Genomic DNA, 27,137 nt, shown 5'->3' on the forward strand with positions numbered 1-27,137 from the left:
AAAAAGGATAAATGTATAAATATAGACAGATAGTTATAGAAATAATAGTCAACCTGTATCTTTGACCTTGGAATAACAGCTGCAGTTTCTAGTGAAGGGAATGAAGACACAAAACTCTGGTGGTAGGAAAGATGTGGAATTATAACCCTGCTATCTTATAATTTTTTGTGTTTGTTTTTTAAAGGTTTTTTTCTTAAATGCATTTTTATTTTTTAACTCACATTTATTTATTTATTGGAGAGAAACAGCCAGAAATTGATAGGAAAGGGGGTGGTAGAGGAAGAGAGCAGAGAGACACCTGTGGCACTGCTTCACCACTTGAAAAGCTTTTCCCCCTGCAGGTGGGCACCAGGGACTCAAACCTGGGTCATTGCACACTGTAACATGTGCACTCAACCAGGTATACCCCCATGCAGCCCCTAATTTTGTAAATCAATATTAGATCACTGACTACAAAAAGGGTACCATCAACCCATCCTTGATCTATTTTTTTAATTTATCTATAAAATAGAAAATATAAACAAAACCATAGGATAAGAGGGTCAAATGCAAGTCAAAAGAAGAACGAGAGGAATGAGGTAGTGGAGGAGCAGGAGCAGCTATTTTGCTGGCCTGCGGTGGCATTTATTTCCCAGATCTGCTTAAGTAGCACCTGTTGTTTCTCCAGTAGCACTCTATCATTAAAAACATGTAAACAATCAGAACACTCTAAAATTTTAGAATAATGGCATTAAAATATCTTCATTCTATAATATCAATAAATATCAATGGCTTGAATTCACCTATTAAAAGGTACAGATCAGGAAGATGGATCAGAAAACACAACCCAACCATATGTTGTCTGCAGGAATCCCACCTAACTCAACAAGACAAACACAGACTCAAAGTGAAAGGATGGAAAACTACCATACAAGCCAGTGGACCACAAAAAAAGGGGGCAGGAACAGGTATTCTCAATCAGACATGATAGACCTTAAAACAAATAAAATTTTAAAAGATAGGGATGGACATTACTTAATGCTCAGAGGATCAGTCAATCAAGAGGACTTAACAATTATTAACATCTATGCACCCAATGAGAGGCCATCTAAATACATCAAACACCTACTGAAAGAGCTACAGCAATAAATTAACAGCAACACAGTCATAGTCGGGGATTTCAACACCCCTTAGATGTTAGATCAGAAACTATCAAATCCTTAGAGGAAAATATTGGCAGAACTCTTTTCCATATAAATTTTAAAGGCACCTTCAATGAAGTGAATCTACTTCAATGAAGTTCCAAAAAAAAAAAAGTTGAACAATAAACACAAAGCAGAACTTGGACTGGGTATGTTGTATTGCACCAAAATAAAGGGCTCTGGGGTAGGGACAGGGAGGACCCGGGTCCTGGAACATGATGGCAGAGGAGGACCTAGAGGGGCATTGAGTTGTTATGTGGAAAACTGAGAAATGTGAAAAGGGTTAGATGTCGTAATGGTTATGCAAAGAGACTCTTATTCCGGAGGCTCCAAAGTCTTTACCCCATCTTGGATGGAGCTCGAAGATACCATGTTAAGTGAGATAAATCAGAAACAAAAGCATGAATATAGGATGATCTCACTCATAGGCAGAAGCTGAAAAACAGAATCAGCAGAACTTGGACTGGAGTTGGTGTATTGCCCCAAAGTAAAAGACTCTGGGGTATCGGGGAGGGTTCAAGTCCTGAAACATGATGACAGAGGAGGACCTAGTGTGGGTTGTATTGTTATGTGGAAATGTTATGCATGTACAAACTATTGTATTTTACTGTTGGCTGTAAACCATTAAGCCCCCAATAAAGAAAAAAAATTAAAAACCTGTAAACAAATGAACAAATGAATGCAGATAAAAATAACAGAGAGGGGAAATGAATGCAGATATAAATAACAGGGAGAGTAACTTGGAAGTTAGTTGTGTTACTAAGGGAGTGCCTATCTCCCTCTATTGAAATAGCTTCTGCACCTCAAGGTTTTCGAGCTCTTCCCTCCCCTCACAGCCTTTGATGTGATCAGATGACTCACCAGAAGACAAGGCATAAGCCACACAAGAGCTGTAGCTACCCAGAGGTAGTTACAGTACACATGGGTGACTCAGAAGGTGTCTCTGTGGTGTGACCTAGGGCTTGATGAAGGAAGGATACTGGGCCCAGGCTATCTCCCCATTCAGCCTGCCAAACTACCTGAGGTGTCCAAATGCTTATGCCAAATGACTTTAGGAATTAGGCATTTCCTGTTGAAATACAGGTGAATGTCCCTGACTTAGCTAGGTAACATATCTAGTCTTGGTGATTAACACTTTGAGTTTGGATTGATTTCTGAGGATCTAGTCTTTATCAAACTTTAACAAGGGTTATAAGCTCTATTTATAGCTATAAGCTCTAGAATTTTTCATATGCCAGACTGTTTGGAATCTGAAAATGTAGATTCTAGATAGGAAACTATCAAGAGACAGCAAAAAAGTGTATGGATGAAACACATGACTAAGAAGAACCTTTGGGTGTCAAACAGAGCTTGTTCAAATGATTTACATTAACCTGCATTGGTTTTTATCATCTGGAGAATAAAAACCCTGGTGCTAACAAAGACCTAAGTTATTATGTGAATTTAATGAGCTATATATTGAATGCTTAGACCAATGTGAAGATTGAATTAGTAAAATAAATGGTTATGATATACCCTGGCTTCCTAGGAGCTCAAAGCTCTTGTAATCTTTTCTGGATACCTCATATTAATTAGTATGATCATTTTATGAGGCATTTTAACATTTCTTATCTAGAATTCAATGGAACCTGGGTATGGTATGAAATTCATAAGTGAGGTTACAATCCCTTGTCTCAGCATTTTCTTGTTACGTCTCTGATGCCTCGCTTTCTGTCTTGTGTTATTGTATTGCTATACATGTCTAGGGAAAAGACTTCACATTTGGGGGTCGGGCGGCGGCGCAGCGGGGTAAGCGCACGTGGCGCAAAGCGCAGGGACCGGCGTAAGGATCCCGGTTCGAGCCCCCGGCTCCCCACCTGCAGGGGAGTCACTTCACAGGCGGTGAAGCAGGTCTGCAGGTGTCTATCTTTCTCTCCCCTCTCTCTCTGTCTTCCCCTCCTCTCTCCATTTCTCTCTGTCCTATCCAACAATGAATTGCATCAACAAGGGCAATAATAATAGCCACAACGAAGCTACAACAAGGGCAAACAAAAGGGGGAAAAAATGGCCTCCAGGAGCGGTGGATTCATGGTGCAGGCACCGAGCCCAGCAATAACCCTGGAGGAGGAAAAAAAAAAAAAAAAAGACTTCACATTTGACTTAAGTCACACATGACTGAATTTATGCATGACTTGGGAGCCATGCTTCTGGATAAGCAGCCAAATCTTTTCCCCTTGGTGACCAGCTAGCCTGTGAGATCCAATAGTTGGCCTCATCCCATGTAAAGCTGAAATACCACATACAGCTTGGAATGCCTTTTGAAATTACATATTTGGAATTCCTTATTATCAGACATAACACATACATATCAAATCCATACATTGCAAAGTATGCCAGAGATGAAAGAAGTTCTCCAGAGTTTACTCTTTGGATAGAATTTTGTCCCACAAAGTTGGCTGATAGAGGTAGGTGACATAAGTGAAGTGGTGGTTGTGTCTGAAGAAGGCCCTTCATGGCTGGGGAGTGAGAATGGAGAATGTGGGAGATGGTAGACAGAGAGATGCCAGTCACGTGGCCATAAACGCAAAATTTAGATGAACTGAAGTGTTGTGTCATCTAGACTCTTTTTCACACCTTTTTGTTGTCATTGCCTTTGGGTGTTTCTCTTTGGTGACACCTTGATATCCAAGCTCTGCAGCAGGGTGGAGTTGGGTGGTGCAGTGTGGTTACTCCTTGTTAGGCATGGTGTGCAGAAGGATGGAGTAGGATGGTGCAGTAAAGGTAGCACTGGGAGAGTCCCCACCTCTGGTTATGAGTCTCTGGAATTCTGCCATTTAATCTTACATCAGCCTGAGTTTGAAATTGCATCAGCCAAGATGGCTGTTGCTACTCTCCTCAGTTTATTTTTGTGTCTTGTGTAATTCCAGCAAGGTACTATTGATAGTGGGATAAATGAGTCACTGACTGGAATATGGCATTATTAGCTCTGTGGTGCTCACATTGCTGCTAGACTGCATTTATTTTATTTAAATTATTGGGGAGGAATTATCTTTTTAATATGTTTTCTTAAATATTTATTTATTTATTCCCTTTTGTTGCCCTTGTAGTTATTATTGTTGTTGTTACTGATGTAATTGTTGTTGGATAAGACAGAGAGAAATGGAGAGAGGAGGAGAAGACAGAGAAGGGGAGAGAAAGACAGACACCTGCAGACCTGCTTCACCACCTGTGAAGCAACTCCCCTGCAGGTGGGGAGTTGGGGGCTCGAACCGGGATCCTTACTCCAGTCCTTGCACTTTGCACCACCTGCACTTAACCTGCTGTGCTACCACCCGACTCCCAGGAATTATCTTAAAAAAAAAACTTTATTGGGGGATTAGTGGTTTACAGTTGACAGTAAAATACAGTAATTTGTACATGTGTAACATTTCTGTTTTCTACATAACAATGCAACCCCCACTAGGTCCTCCTCTGCCATCATGTTTCAGGACCAACTTCAGTCCAAGTTCTGCTTAGTGTTTTCCCTTCTGATCTTGTTTTTCAACTTCTGCCTATGAGTGAGATCATCCCATATTCACTCTTCTCTTTCTCGTTTATCTCACTTAACATCATTCCTTCCAGCTCCACCCAAGATGAGGTGAAGAAGGTGAATTCACAATTTTTAATAACTGAGTAGCATTCCATTGTGTATATACCACAACTTTCTCAGCCACTCACTTGTTGTTGGACACCTGAGTTGTAGGAATTATCTTCTGAGAGTGAGTAGGAGCAGTCATTTACCTGTGAAAGAGCTACTGGTGTTCAATCCAGTTGTCAATGCAAATATCTCCCTTTGAGTTGATTACTAAATGTGAAATGACACACCGAAGACAAAATTCTTTCAACAGATTCTGAAGTTTAATTAATACTAACAATAAAACATTGTTTCTATTGCTCACTGGGAGTTACTTTGAATAGACACCATGTTTAAAAGTTTGAGCTCTGTAGTCAGAATCCTTGGGTATCTGGATTGCCAGCTGAGTGATGATGGACCAATAGCACAATATTAGGGAGCATCATTTCCAGTGGATTCTTTGTAAATGTTGTTTCCTGGTGGTACAGAGGGGTGGAGGGGAATGTGCATAGACCTTAGTCTCTTTTCTAAAGTGGAAATGATGATACTTTGATGTTAGGGATAATTGAGGTAATATCTCTAAAACATATAGTGTAGAGTTGAGACAGTTGGTGTTCAGTAAAGTTAACTCTTGCCATTTATAGTGGCAAAAGGAGGGTGTAGGAGTGATACTGGAAGAGGAGTCCATTCATCTTAAATATTGTTCAGCAAAATATTGGATTAAAATATTCCTGTTTTTCTGTTTGCCTAAGGACCTTAAGTTAATAAGATTGCAAGAAATATTGAAGCTTAATGAAGCATTCTGATTTCTGTATAGATTTTTCTTTTCCTTTTGAAAATACTTTAATGAGGGGTGGGGGGAGAGAGACAGAAAGAAAGATAAAGATCACTGCTCCTCTCTGGTTTATGGTGGGGTAGGGGAATGAACCTGGGATTTCAAAGCAAAACCATCATGTTATATCCGCTGCTAGATTTTTTTTTTCTATAAAAGCACAATGTTTTGTAAAATGTATATTCCATTTAATGTGAGCATGAAGAAATAGATGTTCTTTCTATGAAAGGAGTCTAGGTTCTTTGGATATGAAGTATCTGACATTACAGAATTTTTACATTTACATTTACAAAATTACAGATTTGTGGTGTCAGGGTACCAAGGGCTCTGTGCTTAAACAGAGATGCTCTGTCTAAGAATTTCTCATCTATTTCATTTTTTGTTTTATCTTAGGTTGTTTATGATGCTAATACACTTTACATTTTTGCACCTAGTGCACAAAGCAGAGACCAGTGGGTGAAGAAGTTAAAAGAAGGTAAAAATCATAATGAACTATTAATCTGTGATAACATTGTTATCACTAAAATAGAAATGCAATTAACATATCTTGCATGTATAATCTTTTAATCTACAATACATGTTTCTCATACTGTTATCAGAAAATGGAGTTACTAAGCTACGTGAATAGTATAGTGATGTTCTCATAAAGTAAATGATATATGTTGAATATCATAAATATTAAAAATATTAGTTCTTCTAATGGCACACATATAGCTTGTAAGAAAAACATGCTTTCAATCTGTAATACATTTAGAGAAAATAAAGCACTTGACCTTTACGGTAGCAGAATTTGGCATTTCCTAAGAAATTGCTTATATAATCAGTCACCTCTTCCTATGACTGAATTGACTTGCATGTAAAGTATTTAAGTAGGTGCCTTGTCTACACAGTCCTCATTGCTTCTTCAGAATGGAGGTAAATTGATTTTTGCGTTTACTCATCACAGTGTAGTAGAGGTCACTTCCAAACAATGATGGCTCAGAAAATAAGATGGAAGAAAAGCAAATGGTGTTTTGAATGCTGGATTGTATGATGTCATAGGGTATTCTTATAATAAACGGCGTATCTGAAGAATAAAGCATGATTGACAGTGTTGCCTATAAAAATTTCTGTTATCTCTCTTTTATTTCACTAATTATTTAATGTGTGTAAATTACAGAAATTAAGAACAACAATAATATTATGATTAAATATCATCCTAAGTTCTGGGCAGATGGGAGTTATCAGTGTTGTAGACAAACTGAAAAACTTGCACCTGGATGTGAGAAATACAATCTTTTTGAAAGTAGTAAGTATTTGTTTTGTTCCAAAATTATAATTATATTTTGTGTAGGATGTGCATATTGTTGGCACAAAGAGAAGGTGTTATGATTTTGATTTAGGTTATTTGGGTCTTCATACAATCTAGTATATTGTAAACATCAGGTAGCTTTTGAATGTATTTAAAAAAATTATTTATAAAATGGAGATATTGACAAGACCATAGAATAAGAGGGGTACAATTCCATACAATTCCCACTACCAGAACTCCCTATCCCATCCCACCCCCAGGATTTCCTATTTATCCCTCTGGGGGGTTGGTCCATACCCCCAGCCTGTCTCTTTCCTTAATGGGGCAGGGCTCTGGGGAGGCAAGGTTCCAGGACATGTTGGTGGGTTCGTCTGCCCAGTGAAGTCAGGTTGGCATCATGATAGTATCTGAAGCCAGGTGGCTGAAAAAGAGTTAAGATATAAAGCTGAACAAATTGTTGACCAATTGAACCTATAATATATACACACTTGAATGCATTTTTAAAAATTTTTTATTTTATTTATTTATTCCCTTTTGTTGCCCTTGTTGTTTTATTGTTGTAGTTATTATTGATGTTGTTGTTGTTGGATAGGACAGAGAGAAATGGAGAGAGGAGGGGAAGACAGAGAGGGGGAGAGAAAGACAGACACCTGCAGACCTGCTTTACCGCCTGTGAAGGGACCTGCCTGCAGGTGGGGAGCCGGGGGCTCGAACCGGGATCCTGACGCCAGTCCTTGAGCTTAGCGCCACCTGCGCTTAACCCGCTGTGCTACAGCCCGACTCCCACTTGAATGCATTTTATAAAAAATAATTTTGAGAGAGTCCACATATCAAATACACAGCCTATATATCAAAAAGACTCAGTCTGTGTTTTAAAAACTTCGAGACATACAATTAATTTTTCCCCTCTCATATTAATTAACTAGTGATTTATATGACTACATTTTACTAGGAGTGTACATAAACACCATTCCCACCACCAAAAGACTGTGTCCCATCCCACCCACCCACTCCCATCCCCCACCAGCCCAGGAAGCCGCATGTCTACCTCTCACCACAGGGTTTTTACTTTGGTGCCCTACTTTCAATTTAGTCAGATCTTGCTTTTAGTTTCCCTTTCAGATCTTCTTTCTCAACTTCTGTTGATGAGTGGGATCATTCCATACTCATCTTTATCTTTCTGACTTAGCTCGCTTAACATAATTCCTTCTAGCTCTGTCCAAGATGGGTCTGGGAAGGTGGGTTCGTTGTTCTTGATAGCTGTATAGTGTTCCATTGTGTATATATGCCACAGCTTTCTCAGCCACTCATCTGTTGTTGAGCACCTGGGTTGCTTCCAGGTTTTAGCTATTATGAATTGTGCTGCTATGAACATAGGAGTACACACCTCTTTTTGGTTGGGTGTTATGGAGTCCTTGGGGTATAAAGGTGGATCACTTTCTAACAAAGTCCCAAAACCTAAATATACACCAGGTTCTGTGAGAGAGAGCATATGTTCACACGTATCCATAAACAAGTGCAAAATATATACCTGAAAGCAGAAGTACACTAGAGTTTGCAGTGAGTACCCCCCCCCCCAACACTTCCTCTCCACAATTCCAACCTTTGGGTCCATGATTGCTCAACAATTTGTTTGGCTTTGTATGTTAACTCTCTTTTCAGCCACCAAGTTCCAGATGCCATCAGGATGCTGGCCAGGCTTCCCTGGACTGAAGACCCCACCAATGTGTCCTGGAGCTCTGCTTCCCCAGAGCCCCACCCTACTAGGGAAAGAGAGAGGCAGACTGGGAGTATGGACCGACCAGTCAACGTCCATGTTCAGCACAGAAGCAATTACAGAAGCCAGACCTTCCACCCTCTGCAACCCACGACCCTGGGTCCATGCTCCCAGAGGGATAGAGTATGGGAAAGCTATCAGGGGAGGGGGTGGGATATGGAGATTGGGTGGTGGGAATTGTGTGGTATTGTACCCCTCCTACCCTATGGTTTTGTTAATTTATCCTTTCTTAAATAAAAATAATAATAATAATAATAGCACCAATAAAAAATAATAATTTTGCTTAGTTGACTGTGAGGCCATCTTGTGGAATCAAAAGATTTATTTGAAAGAGCTTTTATAATAATATTGAAGACTGTTAAAAATTCATCTGTTAAAAGTATGAGCCTAGTTGACACCATCAATAGTTTTCTTTCTTTCTTTCTTTCTTTCTTTTTTTCTTTTCTTTCTTTCTTTCTTTCTTCCTTCCTTTCTTTCTTTCTTTCTTTCTTCAGTCTTATTGGAGTATAATTTATAATAAAACTCTAAGATATTTAAAGTATACAGTATGATGGCATGGTACTGGTAGATAGCATTTTGACTTGGTTTTGTTGTCATTTCAGGTATAAGAAAAGTACTACCTCCAGCACCAGAAACAAAAAAAGTAAGTTTTTGTTTTTTTTGGGGGGGAACATTTATGAATTACCCAAGTATTTATTTTCATCAATGTGTCACTGTACCTCCCCATGATCATATCAGATTCAGATAGATGATGGCATATTTTATTTATTTTTGCCAAAATTACAAGCTCAACTGAATCAGATAACATTATTGCCCCTATTATCATTTGTCACTTTGCCTGCATTTAAGCTTAAAGAATTGTATAAAAGGTCTGAGGAATATTTACAGGAATATTCCAGTCTTTTTTTAAAAAAAAATTTATATTTTTTTATATTTACTTACTTATTTTCCCTTTTGTTGCCCTTGTTGTTTTAGTTATTATTGTTGTTATTGATGTTGTTGTTGTTGGATAGGACAGAGAGCAATGCAGAGAGGAGGGGAAGACAGAGAGGGGGAGACAAAGATAGACACCTGCAGACCTCCTTCACCTGCTCCTTGCAGGTGGGGAGCCGGAGGCTCGGACCAGGGTCCTTACACCGGTCCTTGCGCTTCGAGCCACGTGCGCTTATCCCACTGCTCTGCCGCCCGACTCCAGGTATTCCAGTTTTAAGACCACACACAGGATTATGACACAAAGAGCTCACTACGCCTGTAGTGAGGGCGTAGTGAGCTCTTTGTGTCATAATCCTGTGTGTGGTCTTAAAACTGGAATACCTGGAGGGCCTGTGCCTCACTACGCTTGAAGCCCTGTGCGTACACTACAACACTACATCAGAAGCACCATGGCACACGGACTAAAGAGAAGCTTCGCAGATGGTGGAGGAGTGTTGTAGTGTCTTTCCTTCTAGGTCTCTTTCTCTCTCTGACTCTGTGTAAAATATTTAAAAAGTCAGCTTGGGAGTGGTGAAGCTGTGAATGCATGAGGTCTCTGTGCTACCAAAAAGTGTGTTTGTATATGTTTTGTTTGTTTGTTTGTTTGTTTAGTATTTATGATGAAGGAATGACTTAAGTAGTATGCTTTTGAAGAGTAGGATTAGTGAAAACCCCATGTATTTTTAGATCTAAGCAATTGAGTGTGAATTGATATGAGTGACTTTGGGTAGGTTATTTCTGTTATTGCTTCCATGACTGTATCATGGGAATTAAGTTCTTTACTTCATAGGTCAGTATTAGAACAGGGGAGAAAACATGTTAGGAACTAAGTATGTTCCTTGCACAAAGTAGGTATAAGGAAGATTAAATTCCGTTGAATGCAAGGAGACCTGATAGAAGACTCCATAGTCCACCCTCTTTCCTCCCTTTTCTTCACCCACCCCCACACTGAGGGCCATGTGAATAATGAATCTACTTTTAGTTCTCATTTCCATTTCCATATTATCCTCTCCTTTCTCTTGTTATTGGCTTTTAATATTTAGAAGTAGTTTTTTGTTTGTCTCCTGTTTTCTGAAACCCTTGAGAGTCTTGTGGCATCAGCATCATCAAGCTTTATAGCAGGCTCACCAGATTATTTTCTAGTATTTATTGTATAGAGACAGGGGAGAGAGAGATACAGAAGGAGAGAGAAAGAGGCACCTGTAGCACTGCTTCACCACTCATAAAGCTTTCCTCCACACAGGTGGGGATCAGGGGCTTGAACCTAGGGACCCTGCACATTGTAGTATGTACTTTCAACCAGAAGTGCCCTGCCCAACCCAAGTTCACCAGATTTTATTAAGTAGAATGAGGTTTCTGTTTTATTCTGTGGTTGTGTAGGAATCCTTTAAAATTTCACTTAACACCCCACCTCACACAGGACTAACCTTCACATATTATCTCCTTTTCTTAGCGGAGGCCTCCCCCACCCATCCCTCCTGAAGAGGAAGATAATAGTGAAGAAATAGTTGTTGCTATGTATGATTTCCAAGCGACAGAAGCACATGACCTCAGACTAGAGAGAGGTCAAGAGTATATCATACTAGAAAAGAATGATGTTCATTGGTGGAGAGCAAGAGACAAATATGGGTAAGTCTTCTCTCTGTGTGTGTGACATATAGTGGTGGGTGGAGGTGAGTGCTGAGTAAGCAGAGGATAATTAGTAACTGTGATTTCATGAGACAGTTTTCACCCCGCCATGAATGAAAGTGTACATAAAGACTTTGTATCAACACGAAGTATCTTAGTAGTGACTCAATAAACATAAATGGAGCAACCACTTTTTTTTTGAACTTAAGATACATCACAGAGGTCATTAAATTCATTATATATTTGATTAGATTGTTTCACCTTAGGAAATGACATATGCTCGTGCGCGCGCGCGCACACACACCTTATTTGGTGGAAATAATCTTAAATTTTTGTAAGGGATGGGGAGAAGGTGATGAGGGAGAGAGAATGTATGTCTCTCTCTAGATACACATATGTGCATTATATATACACACACACACACACGTATACAAGATAATCTAGACATGAGAGAAAATAGTCTTTTCAGCCCTACTGTTGCTAAATGTTGGTAAACATAGGAGGTGAGGGGATTTTAGGTTTTATTGGGAAAAGTCTCTATCTTGTGGCACATCGTCTGAATATAACCCTGTTTTTATTTGGAGTTCCCATGGACCTTCCTTCTGAACCTGTTTTCTTACCTGCCTGAATCTCTCTTCCCCCCAATTCCAATACTCTCTTTCTCAGGCTACTTTTGCAGAAGCCATGGAAGCCTCTAGAGTAGGGTCCTTTCAGCATATGCATGTCTCTTGAGTGCTGGTTTGATGTATGTTCTCTCCTTTGGGAACATTAAACTTTTATTCTATATTTATAAGAAGGTTGCCATCACTTCTTTTTTGTCAAATACCACAGAAGATTGATTGCCACTAAGATTTTTATTTATTTCTTATTGTGGAAATTTTTAAACATTCACAAAATTTCATAAATAGTATAATGGAATCTCTTGTCACTTGACTTGGAAGATTACCAGTATTTAAGATTCTTATTTATTATATGCTTAATTAGATTATTCTGACCTATATAATTGTGGAAATTATATCTTATGTTAGCATTTTATGTCAGTCTTGATCTACCAAATCCTCCTCATTTTTGTCTCTGGAGTGTTTAGAAGTAAATAAAATTATGTCATGTCACTTATCAGCTTAATTTCTAAAACGTTTTTAAAAGTCACTGCCAAATCATAATTCTTATTAGTGATAGTTTAAAAAAATCATCTGTAGACTTTCTCCTGAAGTTTTGGGTCTGGAAATAGTTAGATATACAGAGTACATATATCTAACTATCTAGAAGTTGTAAGGCAAGGTGGCAGTCTGGTAAATAAAATGCAATTTGTCCTCCAACTTGACAAATATAATTCAGCTAGCCTTGCAAACTTTAAGACATATTATTTAAGTATTACAGGAAAAACAGTACTTTTTCTTTTAATAATTTCTCATAAAATTTTAGTTTACTTAAGATCTGCTTTTCACTTTTAGGAGTGAAGGTTATATCCCAAGCAATTATGTAACGGGGAAGAAATTGAGCAACTTAGATCAATACGAGTAAGTAAATACTTATTTTGTGATTGTGGAAAAACTAGAAAGCCATTTTACTTATCCTAATTATGTAAGGCATTTGGAGGATACTGAATAATTTTCATTATACTTAGAATATATTGCTAACAAATATTTAACTCAGTTGTACATTTTCATGGAGTCAGTGAGATAGCTCATGTGGGAAGGTACCTGCTTTGCCACAGGTTTGAATTTTTTGCCTCCAGGGCTATGGCTGGGGCTCAGTGCCTGCACCACAAATCCACTGCTCCTGGAGGCTATTTCTTCCCTTTTGTTGCCCTTGTTGTTTATTGTTGCTGTTATTATTATTGCTATTGTTACTGCTGTCATTGTTGTTGGATTGGACAGGGATAAATGGAGAGAGAAGGGGAAGACAGACAGGAGGAAAGACACCTGCAGACCTGCTTCACTACCTGTGAAGCGACTCCCCTGCAGGTGGGGAGCCAGGGGCTCGAATCACGATGGTTACACCAGTCCTCGCACTTTGCAACATATGGCTTAACCCTCTGCGCTACTGCCCACCCCCTCGAATTTCTTTAAGTACTGACACTGAGGGAAACTTTGGTGCTACAGAGCCTCTTCTCTCTCCCCCCCCCCCAATTTCTATCTAAAAAAAAAAAGTGAGTACAAAATGGTGAGCCTCAGTGATGACAAAAAATAAAAAAACATAACTGCATTGTGCTTCACTCAGTCGTAAGTTCACCAAATATTAACTGAACTCTTTTATCAGTCACATTAGGGGTACAACCAGGCATACAGCATATGGATATGCAATAATCTATACAATTATATTTGTGTTTGCATGGAATTGTGCTTTTTAAAAGCGGTGGTACAAAACAAAACTGGCAGTCTCTTTATCCTTACTATCTTAAACTAGAATCTATGGACTGAGTAAAAAGGCTGTGTATGAACTAGAAATTCCTGGTGTGTGCTGTCAAATTGTTTCCCAAAGGAGTCATACTGCTTATAAGTCAACTAGAAATATGTGGTCAGATTTTAATGACAGGTTCATATCCACCAGATGAGTATCTTGTGGTCATTCAGAGGTGATGTATTGACAGTTTGCTTACTTCCTTAATAAACACCACCACCACCACCACTGCCAGCAAAAATCTGTTTCCTTTGTCCACATTACTCCCTGTAATATGGTAGTACCTTAAGATAGAGAAAAGGATGACTAGGAGATAACTCCTCTTGTAGGGCACATACCTTATCATGTGCCAGGATCTGGGTTCAAACCCATAGCAACTCATGGGAACATGAGTGGCAGAGTGGTGTCTTTCTTTCTCTAGAATTAAAATACAGAACTGATCTCTCTTTCTCTAGGAAATAAATGTCATCTGGGAGCAACAGAATAATGTATGCTTGGAGCCTTAGGGCAGGTGAGCTAGAAAAAGAGTAATAGGCTCAAAAAAACAGCAGTCAAGTCTTTTGATCCTTCCAAGTTATTTTAGAAGTAGATGAGGTATAAAATGAACCAATTCTGCTTAAATTATTTTTTTAAATTTTTTCCACTTTATTGGGGATTAATGGTCTACAGAAACAGTAAAATATAATAATTTGTACATGTGCAACATTTCTCAGTTTTCCACATAACAATCTAACAACCCCCCCCAGGTCCTCCTCTGCCATCATGTTCCAGGACCTGAACACTTTCCCCACGCCAGAGTCTTTGGTGCAGTCCACCAGCTCCAGTCCAAGTTCTGCCTTGTGTTTTCTCTTCTGTTCTCATTTTTCAACTTCTGTCTATGGCTGGGATCATCCCATATTCATCCTCTCATTCTGGCTTATCTTACTTTACATGATTTCTTCAAGCTTCATCCAAGATGAGATGAAGAAGGTGAATTCACCATTTTTTTAAATTTTTTATTTATAAAAAGGAAACATTGACTAAACCACAGGATAAGAGGGGTACAACTGTACACAATTCCCACCACCAGAACTCTGTATCCCATCCCCTCCCCTGATAGCTTTCCTATTCTTTAACCCTCTGGGAGTATGGACCCAAGGTCATTGTGGGTTTCAGAAGGTTGAAGGGCTGGCTTCTGTAATTGCTTCCCCGCTGAACATAGGCGTTGACAGGTTGATCCATACTCCCAGCCTGTCTCTCCCTTTACCTAGTGGGAAAGGGCTCTGGGGAAGTGGAGCTTCAGGACACACTGGTGGGGTTGTCTGAAAGTCTGGTCAGTATCATGCTAGCATCTGGAACCAGGTGGTTGACAAGAGAGTTAACATATAAAGCTAAACAAGTTGTTGACCAATCATGAACCTAAGGGTTGGAATAGTGCAGATGAAGAGTGGGGGGGGGGTCCTCCATTTTATAGATAGCTAGTAGGCGTATTTTAGTTAAATTCCAAAGGGCCTGTGGCTATGCTAGTTTTTTTTCTTTTTTTTTTTTTTTTTTTTTTGCCCCTGAGCCTGAAATCTGATATGTTGGTGGATCCAAGTTACTGTCTGGGGAGATGATGTCATGGCTGGAAAAAGGACCAGAAAGCTGGATCAGGGAAGAGAGTAGCTCCCTCATATGGGAAAGGGGTATAAAAATTGTTGACTGTAAACCCCATCAGTTTGATGTGATCTGGAGCCCATAATCAGCTTAGGAGCCTATGTGACCTCTACATCCCTCTAGATCTGAGCTCACATTCTGTGGTCATGCATAGGAACATTCCATGCTGCCCCAATATCGACCCACCTTCCTCAGGTGTAGCATAGAGTATGTTGTCCATCCAACCTTTAGAGGATGGTACATTCTCTACTGTTGTTGATCCGAGTTGAGGGCAAGGTCCTATGGGGGCCCACAAAGGGGTCTATTTTGTTGTTGCTGATAGATATGACTGGTAACAAAGTGAGAGAGCTTCTTTCTTCAGTTCAGTTATAGTATTAGCTTGTTCTGCTAATTGACCTTTTAGTTTAGCTATTTCAGCTTTCAGTTCTCTAATTACCTCGAGGTAGCTTGTGTTTTCCTTGAGGGTATCATCTGTTGTTTCTCTAATTCTGATAGCCCTTTCCTCCATAGTTGTCTTCATTTCTGTGATTATTAGGTTTATTATTGCTTGCATACTTTTCTTATCTATGGTTACTTCTGACTGATTTGGAGTTTCTTTTGGTCTCCTATTTGCTCTTGATTTAGCCTTTTTTTTTAATTGATGTGTTTTTTATTTTTTTGTTCTGTCATTCTTTAGTTGTTGTGTTTTGAGTACAAGCCACACTATACTAAATACCTTTATAACAAATGCAGTCACCAACCTCAGAAATTATAATAGTAACTGAAGCAAGGATTGATGCAGTTTACCCAATACCAGTTAGCCAAACAACACCTCCAGTCCAAGAAAAAATAGCAACCAAATCCAAAAGAAAAAGAAAGAGCAAGGAAAAAAGGGAAAGCAAGAATAGACAATTATGCAAATCTACTGTCCACTGTAAATTCTAGGGATAGCAAGAGGAGAAAGGGAAGTAGAGAAGAGAGACACACACAGAGAGAAAGTCACTCTGAGTCAGATTTCTTCCCCAAAATAATTCACAAATTAGTATCAGTGAATTCAGAAAGCAAAAGATGGAGAAAGGAAGAAAAGAAGACAAGAACAAGAAAAAAAAAAAAAAGCAGTGAAAGGAAATAGGTTTTTTTTTTTTAATTAGCTAGGAGGAGGGAAAAAGGAGAGTGGAGGGAAGAGGTAGAGTGAAACAAGTTCCTCTCACAATGGATAGGACACCCAGTCACCTAGCAGTGGAAAAAACAACAGTTAATTTTGGTCAACCTGAAGAAAGAGGGTGGAAAAGAGACACGCTTATATATAATAGTAACAATAAAATAGAATAGAGTAAAAAAGCCCTAACTGTCAGTCTGCAGCTTGGACCGCTCCAGATTGGCTGTAGGCAGCTTGAGCAAAGACAGCCAATTGTAAGAAGTATCCAAAAAAGAAAAAAAAAAAAAAAAAAACCTCCAGGTAGTCTTTCCCAGGCAGGGGTGAGTCTCAGATTCTTCAGATATTTTGTTACTCAAATAGAGCTCCAGCCACTTAAAAAAGAGAGAGAGAGAGAGAGAGAAGGAAAGCAAAAAGGAAAATGATTGGAATAACAACCTTGTTGAGCCAGGAATTTTGGTAAAGAAAATAGCTCAGCAGAAAGCCTCCTAGGAGCAGCTGTCCAGCTCCTGGGGACTGGTTCTGGGGTGAGGGGAGGGGTGAGCTTCAGAAATAATCAAAAGATTTCCTTTCTTTTTCCTCCTGGCCTCTGTTTTCTAACCCAAAAGTGAGCTATAGGACCCCTCCTTGGTGTCACACTTAGGACCTCTTATTCACCTGCCTGCTGATGGCCCAGTATCCTACCCTAACCAGAAAATCCTAGGTCACAAGCAGCTGCCTCCAGGTCGCCATCATGGCTCTGCCCCCCTCTGCTTAAATTATTAAATAAATTTTAGAGCAATGTATCAAATCCTTACAATTAGAGGAGATGCTAAAAAGTGAAAATGTGGACCTAATTATAAACTGAGGTGACTGAGAATTAACTGATAACCCAAGAAAGGGGTGTGCTTGGACACTAGATATTCCTTACCCATATATGAGCTCTCTCTTGTGACTTCTGGGATTTGGATGGGGGAGGGAGGAGATTTTTAGGAAACTTATGATTCATCACTAGGAGTTTGGTTATGTCTTTGTTTGAAGAGTTCATCTGAGGGATCTCCTTCCTCTCTGTCTGACTAAGGGAACTGGCTGAGTATGGTATCCGGGCTGGAAATTCCCTCAAAAGTCTGTGCAGAGGTCAGGAATTCCACAGGGCATTGTGCAAAGCCTGATGGGGAAGAATGGATAGACCTGTTCCCCATGTGGCAGGGTTTCCTTCTTCCCTGCTATTTTTCTGTCCAACAAATGGACACACACAGGCACAGACACACACCACATGCCCAGCCTGTGACACATCTTAAATGTCCACAAGGTTAAGTAACCTTTTCATTTTATTTATTTGTTTTCATCATCAGGGCTTCAATACTCAAGGCTGACTTATTCTCGCAGGTAGAGAGACAGAGGCAGAGGGAGAGAGGAAAAGACACCACAGCATCAAAGCTACCTCCAATATAATGAAGGCTGAACTTGAACCTGGGTTGTGTGCAGGCACACTATCCAGGTGAGCAATTATAGAGACCCTAAGTAGCCTTTAAGGAAAAAAAAAATAGATGTTTAAATAAGAGTCCTACTGATTCGTTTATCCATTGCAACACTGGCCCCAGCCTGAAATAAGAGTTCTTCTGCTTCTGCTTGGGCCTTGGAGGAATCCTAGACCACAGATTATCCAGTGGGCTGGACTCAAGATTGCCAGGCTGCAATTCCTAGAACTCTGAGTATCTGAGTTCTGACCCCCTGACCCCACCCAAGTGATAGTCTGAGGAGGAGAGCCTCAGAGAAACTATTGTATGAATGAATTAAATCATTGTGATGATCAGTAAGACTGTGTTCTTGACAGAAAGAAGTTAAAGGAAGAAAATGACAGAAATGAAAAGGCTTTTAGAATTGAAAAAAGTCTAGGATACAAGCTTTGAGTGGGTGGTGCTGTAAGCCAAAGCCGAGTGAGAGGACAAGTGAAGATTTCCATCTGCTTGGTTCATTGTTTCCTGTTCTTCCTTCACTTACACCTGATGTCTCTCTTTAATGTTTTTCCCTATGACTCACTCTCACTTATCCTCCCACAGAAGCTTGACCTAGATTGTCTTTTTCAAAAAGGGCGCATCTCCTCTAAAATTTTTGAAGTGACTAGCCAATCTGAAAAACTTCTTCACATTAGTGTTTTGCTAACTAAAAATGAGTAGAACTGGGCAGTGCCGCTGAGCAGTGGTATATCTGGTTAAGCACACATAGTGCTATGCTAGGACCCGGGTTCAAGCTCCCACTCCCCACCTGCAGGGGGGACACTTAACAAACAGTAAAGCGTGTCTACAGATGTCTTCCTTCCTTCCTTCCTTCCTTCCTTCCTTCCTTCCTTCCTTCATTCCTTCCTTTTTCTTTCTTTTTCCCTCTGTCTCCCTCCTCTCAATTTCTCTCTGTCCTGTGAAATAAAATGAAAAAAAAAAAGGAAAAAAATGGCCTTAAGGAGGGGTGGATTTATATTGTCGGCACTGAGCCCCAATGCTAATGCTGGAGACAAAAAAAAAAAAAAAGATGAAGAAGAAAGAAAAGAAGTAAGCTATCTATGAAGACACAGCACTTCTTCTTTTTCCTTTCCTCCTCCTCTTCCTCCTCTTCCTTCTTTCTCTTCCTCTTCCCCCTCCCCCTCCTCTCCCCCTCCCCTCCCCCTCCTCTCCCCCTCCCCTCCCCCTCCTCCTCCCCTCCTCCCCCTCCCCCTCCTCCCCCTCTACCCTCCCCCTCCCCCCCCTCCTCCTCCTTCTTCAAGTTTTTATTTATAAAATAGGAACACTGACAAGACCATAGGATAAGAGGGGTACAGTTCCCACCATTGGTACTCCATTCCCTCCCCTGATATCTTTACTATTCTTTAACCCCCTAGGAACATGGACCCAGGGTCATTGTGGGGTGCAGAAGGTGGAAGGTTTGGCATTTTTAATTGCTTCCCTGATGAACATGGGCGTTGACAGATCGATCCATACAGCCAGCCAGACAGGGCACTTCCAGATGCATTTCCTTCATCAAGGGTGTTAACCTTGCAGCCTGGGAGGTGGCACAGTAGATAAAGGGTTGGACTTTCATGCACGAGATCCTGCATTCCTTCCCTGCTTTGCATGTACTAGAGCAGTGCTCTGGTTCCCTCCCCCACCCATCTTAAATAAGTAAATAAATTTTTAAAAAATAGGTGCTCACCTCAACAGAGACATTTCTCTGGCCAGTGTCTGAGAGACATCTGTTAGCTAGCATCTGTGTGGCTATTCTCTGCTCACCCCATGGGCTTCTTCACATCAGTCCTGCATATGCAGTTCTTCCTGATGGAGTTAATTCAGCAAAGTCACCACTGCCCCTTCTCTCTTCCCTGATGAAAGGTGTTGTAGAAGAGGGAGAGTAGCCATAAAGAGCCCCCCAAAATTATTGTCCACTTGAGGATATAGGGGGAAAGGTACACTTCTGCACTGTTGTACAGAATGTAATTGGACTACCCACTGTGGAAAATATTCTGGAGATTTCTCAAGACACCAGAAATGGCCTAGCAGTTTATCTCCTGGGATTTACCCAAAGGAAACGAAAACACCTATCAGAAAATGTCTATGTATGGTTGTCTTCATAGCAGCACAGTTTATAATAACCCAAACCTGGAAGCAACCCAGATGTCCAATGACAGATGAGTGGCTAAGAAGGTTGAGGCATTTATACACAATTTAAAAAAATTTTTTTCCCTCCAGGGTTATTGCTGTGGTTCAGTGCCAGTACTATGAATCCACTGCTCCTGGAGGCCATTTTTCCCATTTTGTTGCCCTTGTTATTGTTATTATTGTTACTATTGCTGTTGTTGTTGTTGGATAGGACAGAGAGAAATAGAGAGAGGAGGGGAAGACAGAGAGAGGGAGGGAAAGATAGACAGCTGCAGACCTGCTTCACCACCTGTGAAACAACCCCCCCTGTGGGTGGGGAGCTGGGGACTCCTTAAGCCCATCATTGGGCTTCCCACCATATATGCTTAACCTGCTGCACTACTGCCTGGCCCTCGACTTAATTTTTTTAAATAATGATATTATCTACTCTGCCTCATTCCGGATGGAACCTGAAGGCATCATGTTAACTGAGATAAGTGAAAAAGAGGACAGATAGCAAATGATCTCACTTACAGGTGGAACTTAAACAGAGACAGAGAGAAATTTGGCCCGGATGGGGTGTATTGAACCAAAGCAAAGGACTCTGGGAAAGGGAGGGAAGGGACAGTATGAAGTGAACCTTGGGGTCCTGTTGCATGATGATAGAGAGGGACCCATGTTGTAGAGAGTATTTTGCATAGAACTTGTACACCATGTATCAACAACTGCACTATACTCCCTAATAAAGATGATGAAAAAATTATTCCCCACTTGTTAGATTCATCTGCTTATTATGTTTCCTCTTTTTCTTTCTTCAGACTATTAAGGATCTGATTTTATATCTTAGGGAAGAATTCTGGGGAATCTGTAAATGTTATAAAAATGGCCCTTGACATAGGATTTCAAAGAACTTGTTCTTTTGTGCAGTGAGTTCTTTTTATTTATTTTTGGTAGCTTCAATATACTGAAGAAGAAAACCTCTTTTTTTTGGATAGCTCTCTTTTCATTTCTTCCTGAGAGCCATAGCTTATCTTTACTGATTTCTTGCATCTGAATATGGGACTAGATCTTTGTTTCTGCTGTTGTAATGATGTTCAGTTGAGTCTTCTGTTATTAATAAAGAGGATCACTTCTATCATTCAAGTTTTGCTGGTTTGTGGTGCATAACGAGAGTTCCAGTTCTCTTTCCTTTATTAACTTTTGATTGATTTAGGCATGCTGACATAGTTTTCTTACATCAATGGAAACAGTTTAGGAACAGATTAAATTCTGTTCTCCTCACTTGTTATATTCCTCAGTTTCATCCAGATGCTAATCAGAACTGCAATTTTGTTGAATATGATCTGAGTTCAGAAAGTGGGTTCCACAGCCAAGAAGCCTTACTGTTCATAATTCTGGGGTCTAATCGATCATCTTAGCTCCAAATAAAATAGCAGTCACTAGCATGTATTAAGATTATCATTTACATTTAACTGTTATAAATGCATTAAGAAAGTCAGACAGGAAAGGATATTGTTCTCTCTTTCAAGGAAGACTTTTGTGCTCTCTGCTCTAGGCCTAAAGCAGGTGCTGAGTCTTTCATAAAAAGACTGAACTAGGGGTGGAAAATTCAAATATGTAAAGGAACCAAGCTTGTTTCATGGTGTTGGCCATCTCTGGTAATATGGCTATTGTGATAGCTGAGATGGAAAGAGGTCTCTGCTTCATAAAAAGTAATCTAATACAAATAGCACTCTCTGCCCTAATTACGTCTAACTTAAGGTAAAGGAAGGCTATGTGAGTTGATGCTCCTTGGCCTATTTATTTATTACAATATCATCAAGAGATTATGGTGGGAGGCTTGGGGAGAGGAGGACCTTTGAAAATGTGCGAGAGGACAGAGTGGAGAGGATATCCCACAGGTTAAAAAAAAAAAAGGGGGCGGGGGCGGGGGGACTCAGGTCTCTAGGGGCTTGGGACTGTTGTACAGACTGGTGGTAGGATTTGGTGGAAGGGCAAGCTTGGCTGCTTGGCTGCTTGGCTGAGGGCAAGATTCCTACACTAGATTCTTGGGTGTCTACAAGAGCTTAGGGTTTGTGCTGGTTTCAGTAAGCCTCCTAGGCTTAGAATAGCTGCTCTTCTATTTCTACTGATCTTGGGCCATTTGTGAAAGTCAATAGGGAAGCCTCCATAATGGCTTGAGATGAAATCTACTGCATATCGACGAACTAGGGGCTCAGGTCTAAGACCAAATCTGAATTAAAGTCAATCGTGTAAGGTGAAAAATCCTGTAAGTTTGAATCTATGTGGTAAAATTCATTCTTGCTCTTATTATAATACTAACAAGCTAAAGAATCAATTAAATCACATCATTTCCATACCATGATGCTTAGAACAATATTGCTTTGCCAACTTGTCTATATGCTGTATAAAAACTCACATTATAACACAACAAATATAGTTTGACTTCACTTTAATAAAAAATAAAAGAATGTGTAGGTGACTGGGTGGTAACACACTGGGTTAAGCGCACATAGTGCGAAGTGCAAGGACTGGCCTAAGGATCCCAGTTTGAGCCCCCTGCTCCCCACCTACATGGGCAGGGGGGTCGCTTTGCAAGTGGTGAAGCAGGTCTGCAGGTGTCTTATCTTTCTCTCTCCCTCTCTGTCTTTCCCTCCTGTCTGTATTTCTGTCTACCCTATCCAACAACAACAACAACAGTGGAAAAAAAGATGGCCTCCAGGAGCATTGGATTCGTAGTGGAGGCACTGAGCTCCAGTGATAACCCTGTGAGGCAAAAAAAAAAGGATGTGTACACACACTTATATGCTTCCATAAAACATGGTTAGAAGGGGCCTAGGCAGTGGCACACCTGGTAGAGTGCATGTTACAATGTGCAAGGTCCTGGGTTCAAGCCACTGGTTCCCACCTGCAGCAGGAAAAGCTTTACAAGCTGTCTCCCTCTCTATCACCCCTTTCTCTATTGATTTCTCTCTATCTCTAGCCAGTATATAAATAATAACTAAATAATAAAATATTATCTAAAATACCTGGGTAGAAAACATCTAATAATATGTATATTAAAATATCACTAGTGGTTGTCACTGTTAGAGAAATCATGAGTGTTGTCTTGTCTTTATAACTATATGGATAAGTAGTATTACCTTCTAAGTTGCCCAAGAATGAAAAATGGTTTTAAAAAAACCTGAGGTCTTAAATCTATCTATTTATTTTTAGCTGGTACTGCAGAAATACAAATAGAAGCAAAGCAGAGCAACTCCTCAGAAGTGAGGTAAGTGTGCTTCTTTTGTGAGCTGGTTTGGTGTCTATAAAAATTAATTGTCATAAGGGGCTGGAGAGACACTGCATCAGGTAGGGGATGTGTCTTGCCGTGTATGTGACCCACGTTGGAACCCCTGAAGTGCTACAATACCAAAGGAAGTATAGATGCTATATCTTTCTACTCTCTTTCTTTCTATCTTTCTTTTTTTCTGGAAGATGTGTCTTGCCGTGTATGTGACCCACGTTGGAACCCCTGAAGTGCTACAATACCAAAGGAAGTATAGATGCTATATCTTTCTACTCTCTTTCTATCTTTCTTTTTTTCTGGAAAAGTGGCTGGGAGTGGTGAAATTGTGTAGGTATGAAGCCTAGCTCTGCGATTAAATAAATAAATGTCATGAAGTTCTGACAAGTAGTTCCACACACTTTTGTTTCTGAAGCCTGAACAAATACTATGATAAGAGAACACATTTTCTAGGAGCTGGGCAGTGACATACCTGGTAGAGCACAAATGTTACCGTGTTCAAGCCTGTTAAGATTTACAAGTGCTGCAGTTGTCTTTCTTTCTGTCCCATCCTCTTCATTTCTCTCTGTCTCTATTTGGGAAATAAATAAGATATTAATAAAAATAAAAGAAGAAGTTTTCCTCTGAATAAAGTGAATGTTGGTATGCATTTGCTAAGGGCTGCTGTAAACAAAGCACCACAAACTGAGTGACTTAAACGTGAGAAGTTTCTGGTTTCATGGTTCTGGAGATCAGAAGTCTGAACTGAAGACATTGGCAAGGTTGGGTCCTCCTGAGAGCTGCGAGGGAAGGCTGTGTTCCAGGCTTTTCTCGTTGGCCCACTTGTTCTTGCATCTTCAGTTGTCTTCTCTCTTGGCATGTCTGTCTCCAAGTCCAATCCCTCTGGTTAGTTGTATTGGAGTAGGATCCACCCTAATGACTTCAGTTTAATAAATTCCCTCTGTAAATCTCCAAGTAAGGCCACATTCTCAATGACATGGGAATAGACCTCCCCCTAAGGGTTCCTTTTGAAGGAATAATCAGTTAAAGCCATACTAATAAGTAATATTTATGTATATGTGGGTAGCATTTTCTTCATTCTTTCTTGCTGATTTTCATTTGCTTCCTGATTTTTGTACTTAACTGTGTTTTTTTCCCTTTGTTTGCGTATGTGTTTTAAAGTAGATTGTATAAATGTTGTGTGATATTATTTATAAATGTAGTTTTAAAATAAAATGTTAAATGCCTTTAGAAAGAAATAAGCGAAAATTCTTATACTTTAAAAGAAAACTAAAAACAAAAGGATCAAATGCAGTCTAGAGAAAACTACTAAATAAGGAGACCTGCATCTGACTGTGGCATTTCTCTCTCTCTCTCTCTGTTTCTTTCTTTTAATCTTTATTTATTTTTATTTGATAGTGACAGCCAGAAATAAAGAGGAAGGATGAGATAGAGAGGCAGAGAGAGTCACCTGTAGTTCTGCTTCACCGTTTTTATTTTTAAAAAATTCTTTATTATTATTATTATTATTACTTATTTTTTCACCATCCTGCAGGTAGGGACTAGGGTTCTTGTGCATTATAAGGTGCATTCAATAATCAGGTGTGCCATCACCCGGCTCCAGGACTGGCGGTGCCATTTCTAGTCTATTCTTGGTGTATGTTTTATAAAGAAGTTAGATTAGAAGACACTTTCTATAATTTTCTATATTTATGATCTATTTATGATTAGTTCCTAACTTTTTTTTCTTTTTTAATTTATTTATTTATTCTCTTTTGTTGCCCTTGTTGTTTTATTATTGTAGTTATTGATGTCGTCGTTGTTGGATAGGAAAGAGAGAAATGGACAGAGGAGGGGAAGACAGAGAGGGGGAGAGAAAGACAGACACCTGCAGACCTGCTTCACTGCCTGTGAAGTGACTCCCCTGCAGGTGGGGAGCTGGGGGCTCGAACCAGGATCCTTATGCTGGTCCTTGCACTTTGTGCCACATGCGCTTAACCTGCTGCGCTACCACCCGACTCCCAGTTCCTAACCTTTTAAACCCATACTTACTCATTTTATTTCTTGATTTTTTTCACTGCTCAAGGTTTTGTTGGGCTCTGTGGTTTATATTAAGAAAGCAGTAGCAGGTGACTTTACTTTATTCCAATTACATGTAACCACATCATAACTCACAGGATTCTCCAATACCTCCCTGGTAACCTCACAGTGACAGGCAGCTAGCTGTAAAGAGTGGGTACTGGGAGACTGGAAGGCCTGTGATTTAATTCTTTCTTTCTTTCTTCCTTCCTCCCCCCCCCCCCTTTAGATAGGACAGGGAGAAAAATTGAGGGGGAGGGGAAAGTTGGGGGGGTAGAAAGAGAAATTCATGAGGCTTTCCCTCTGCAGAGGGGAGCCTCCGGGGCTCATCCTTTCACTTGGCAATGTGTGTGCTCAACTGGGTGCATCACAGCCTGGCCCCCCCTCTTTAATCTCATGACCCAGTAATGGGAAGTCACATGATAGACTACATTTATACAGTGAACTTTTTTTTTTTTTAGTGCATTGTTCCCTTTTTATTTCCTTTACTCTTTCATGCTTTTCAATTTCTTTTTTTCCCTTTTTTTAAAAAAAATTTTTATTTACAAAAAGGAAACATCGACTAAATTATAAGATAAGAGGGGTACAACTCCACACAATTCCCACCACCAGAATTCTGTATCCCATCCCCTCCCCTGATAGCTTTCCTATTCTTTAACCTTCTGGGAGTATGGACCCAAGGTTACAGTGAACTTTTTATTTTATTTAGTTATTTTTTATTTTAATTAATTAATTTAAGAAAGGAGACATTAACAAAATTATAGGATGGGGGGTACAACTCCGCACAATTCCCACCACCCAATCTCCATATCCCATCCCCTCCCCAATAGCTTTCCCATTCTCTATTCTTCTGGGAGCATGGACCCAGGGTTGTTGTGGGTTGCAGAAGGTGGGAGGTCTGGCTTCTGTAATTGCTTCCTCGCTGAACATGGGCGTTGAGAACTTTTTCAAAGCAAGTATTCTGGGCAAAGACATAGTAGTCATAACATCAGAAGAAGGAATTTTTTTAGTCTTCTCCATGATAGTGATATTTATTACTGAATGGAATAAATTTTCTTAACTTGCATTTTAGGATAAAGAAGGTGGTTTTATGGTAAGGGACTCTAGCCAACCAGGCATGTACACAGTCTCCCTTTATACAAAATTTGGAGGGTAAGTTATTCCACTTTATTTTTTTTCAAAAGTAAAGCTTTGCTATAAAGTTCCAGTATTGTTTGTATAGATCTCTAATTTCCAAAAAAAAGTTTCATTGTCAATATTAAAAAAACAGACCTGAACCTAGTTTCTACCTATTCTGTTTTTATACACATATTTTTCTCAGAGTTAAGAGTCTTGATATTTCAGAAACATCTAACAAGTAATTTCCTAGGTGTTTTGATAAGCAATAAGGACCCTTCAGTGGGAAGAGTAGGCCTGACTCTTCTCTCTGTAGGCTTAGTGGGGCTTCAGACAAGCAGCCAGACAGTTATGGTAGCATCTGAGTGGAAGGATGGAGTGAGAGTGAGAGTGCGTGTGCATGTGCATGTGTATGTAAAGGCACTTAGCCCAGACACAGCTGAAGAGTCATTCATGTTATTTAGTGATATCCAAGCTGAAACTTGGTGGGTTAGGAAACTGCCTAAATACAAAGATGAGAGAGGAGAATTGACAAAAGCCTGCTGTAGCTGCATTGTAGACTTGAAGCAGCAGGGACAAGAGTGCAGAGAGAAGTTTGAGAAGTAAAAGCAGAGTTCAGGGCATGCCAGTACCAAGAAGTATG

At 39.9% G+C, this 27,137-nt stretch overlaps 1 protein-coding gene across 3 annotated transcripts in view; it reads left to right on the plus strand.

Moving 5' to 3' along the window:
• Positions 1–27,137, plus strand: part of TEC (tec protein tyrosine kinase) — a 152,752-nt gene that overhangs the window by 108,344 nt on the left and 17,271 nt on the right. For 2 of the 3 annotated variants that reach the window (XM_060188078.1, XM_060188077.1), the window contains 7 exons: positions 6,040–6,080; positions 6,765–6,893; positions 9,276–9,316; positions 11,099–11,274; positions 12,729–12,794; positions 23,251–23,305; positions 26,451–26,530. In XM_060188078.1, the coding sequence (XP_060044061.1) occupies positions 6,040–6,080; positions 6,765–6,893; positions 9,276–9,316; positions 11,099–11,274; positions 12,729–12,794; positions 23,251–23,305; positions 26,451–26,530 (588 nt within the window). Of the gene's footprint in view, positions 1–5,998; positions 6,081–6,764; positions 6,894–9,275; positions 9,317–11,098; positions 11,275–12,728; positions 12,795–23,250; positions 23,306–26,450; positions 26,531–27,137 lie in introns of all 3 variants that reach the window. The other variant, XM_007539688.3, reaches the window with a different exon arrangement.

This window comes from Erinaceus europaeus, chromosome 3 (assembly GCF_950295315.1).
Source record: "Erinaceus europaeus chromosome 3, mEriEur2.1, whole genome shotgun sequence".
In the NCBI taxonomy this organism is placed as follows: domain Eukaryota; kingdom Metazoa; phylum Chordata; class Mammalia; order Eulipotyphla; family Erinaceidae; genus Erinaceus; species Erinaceus europaeus.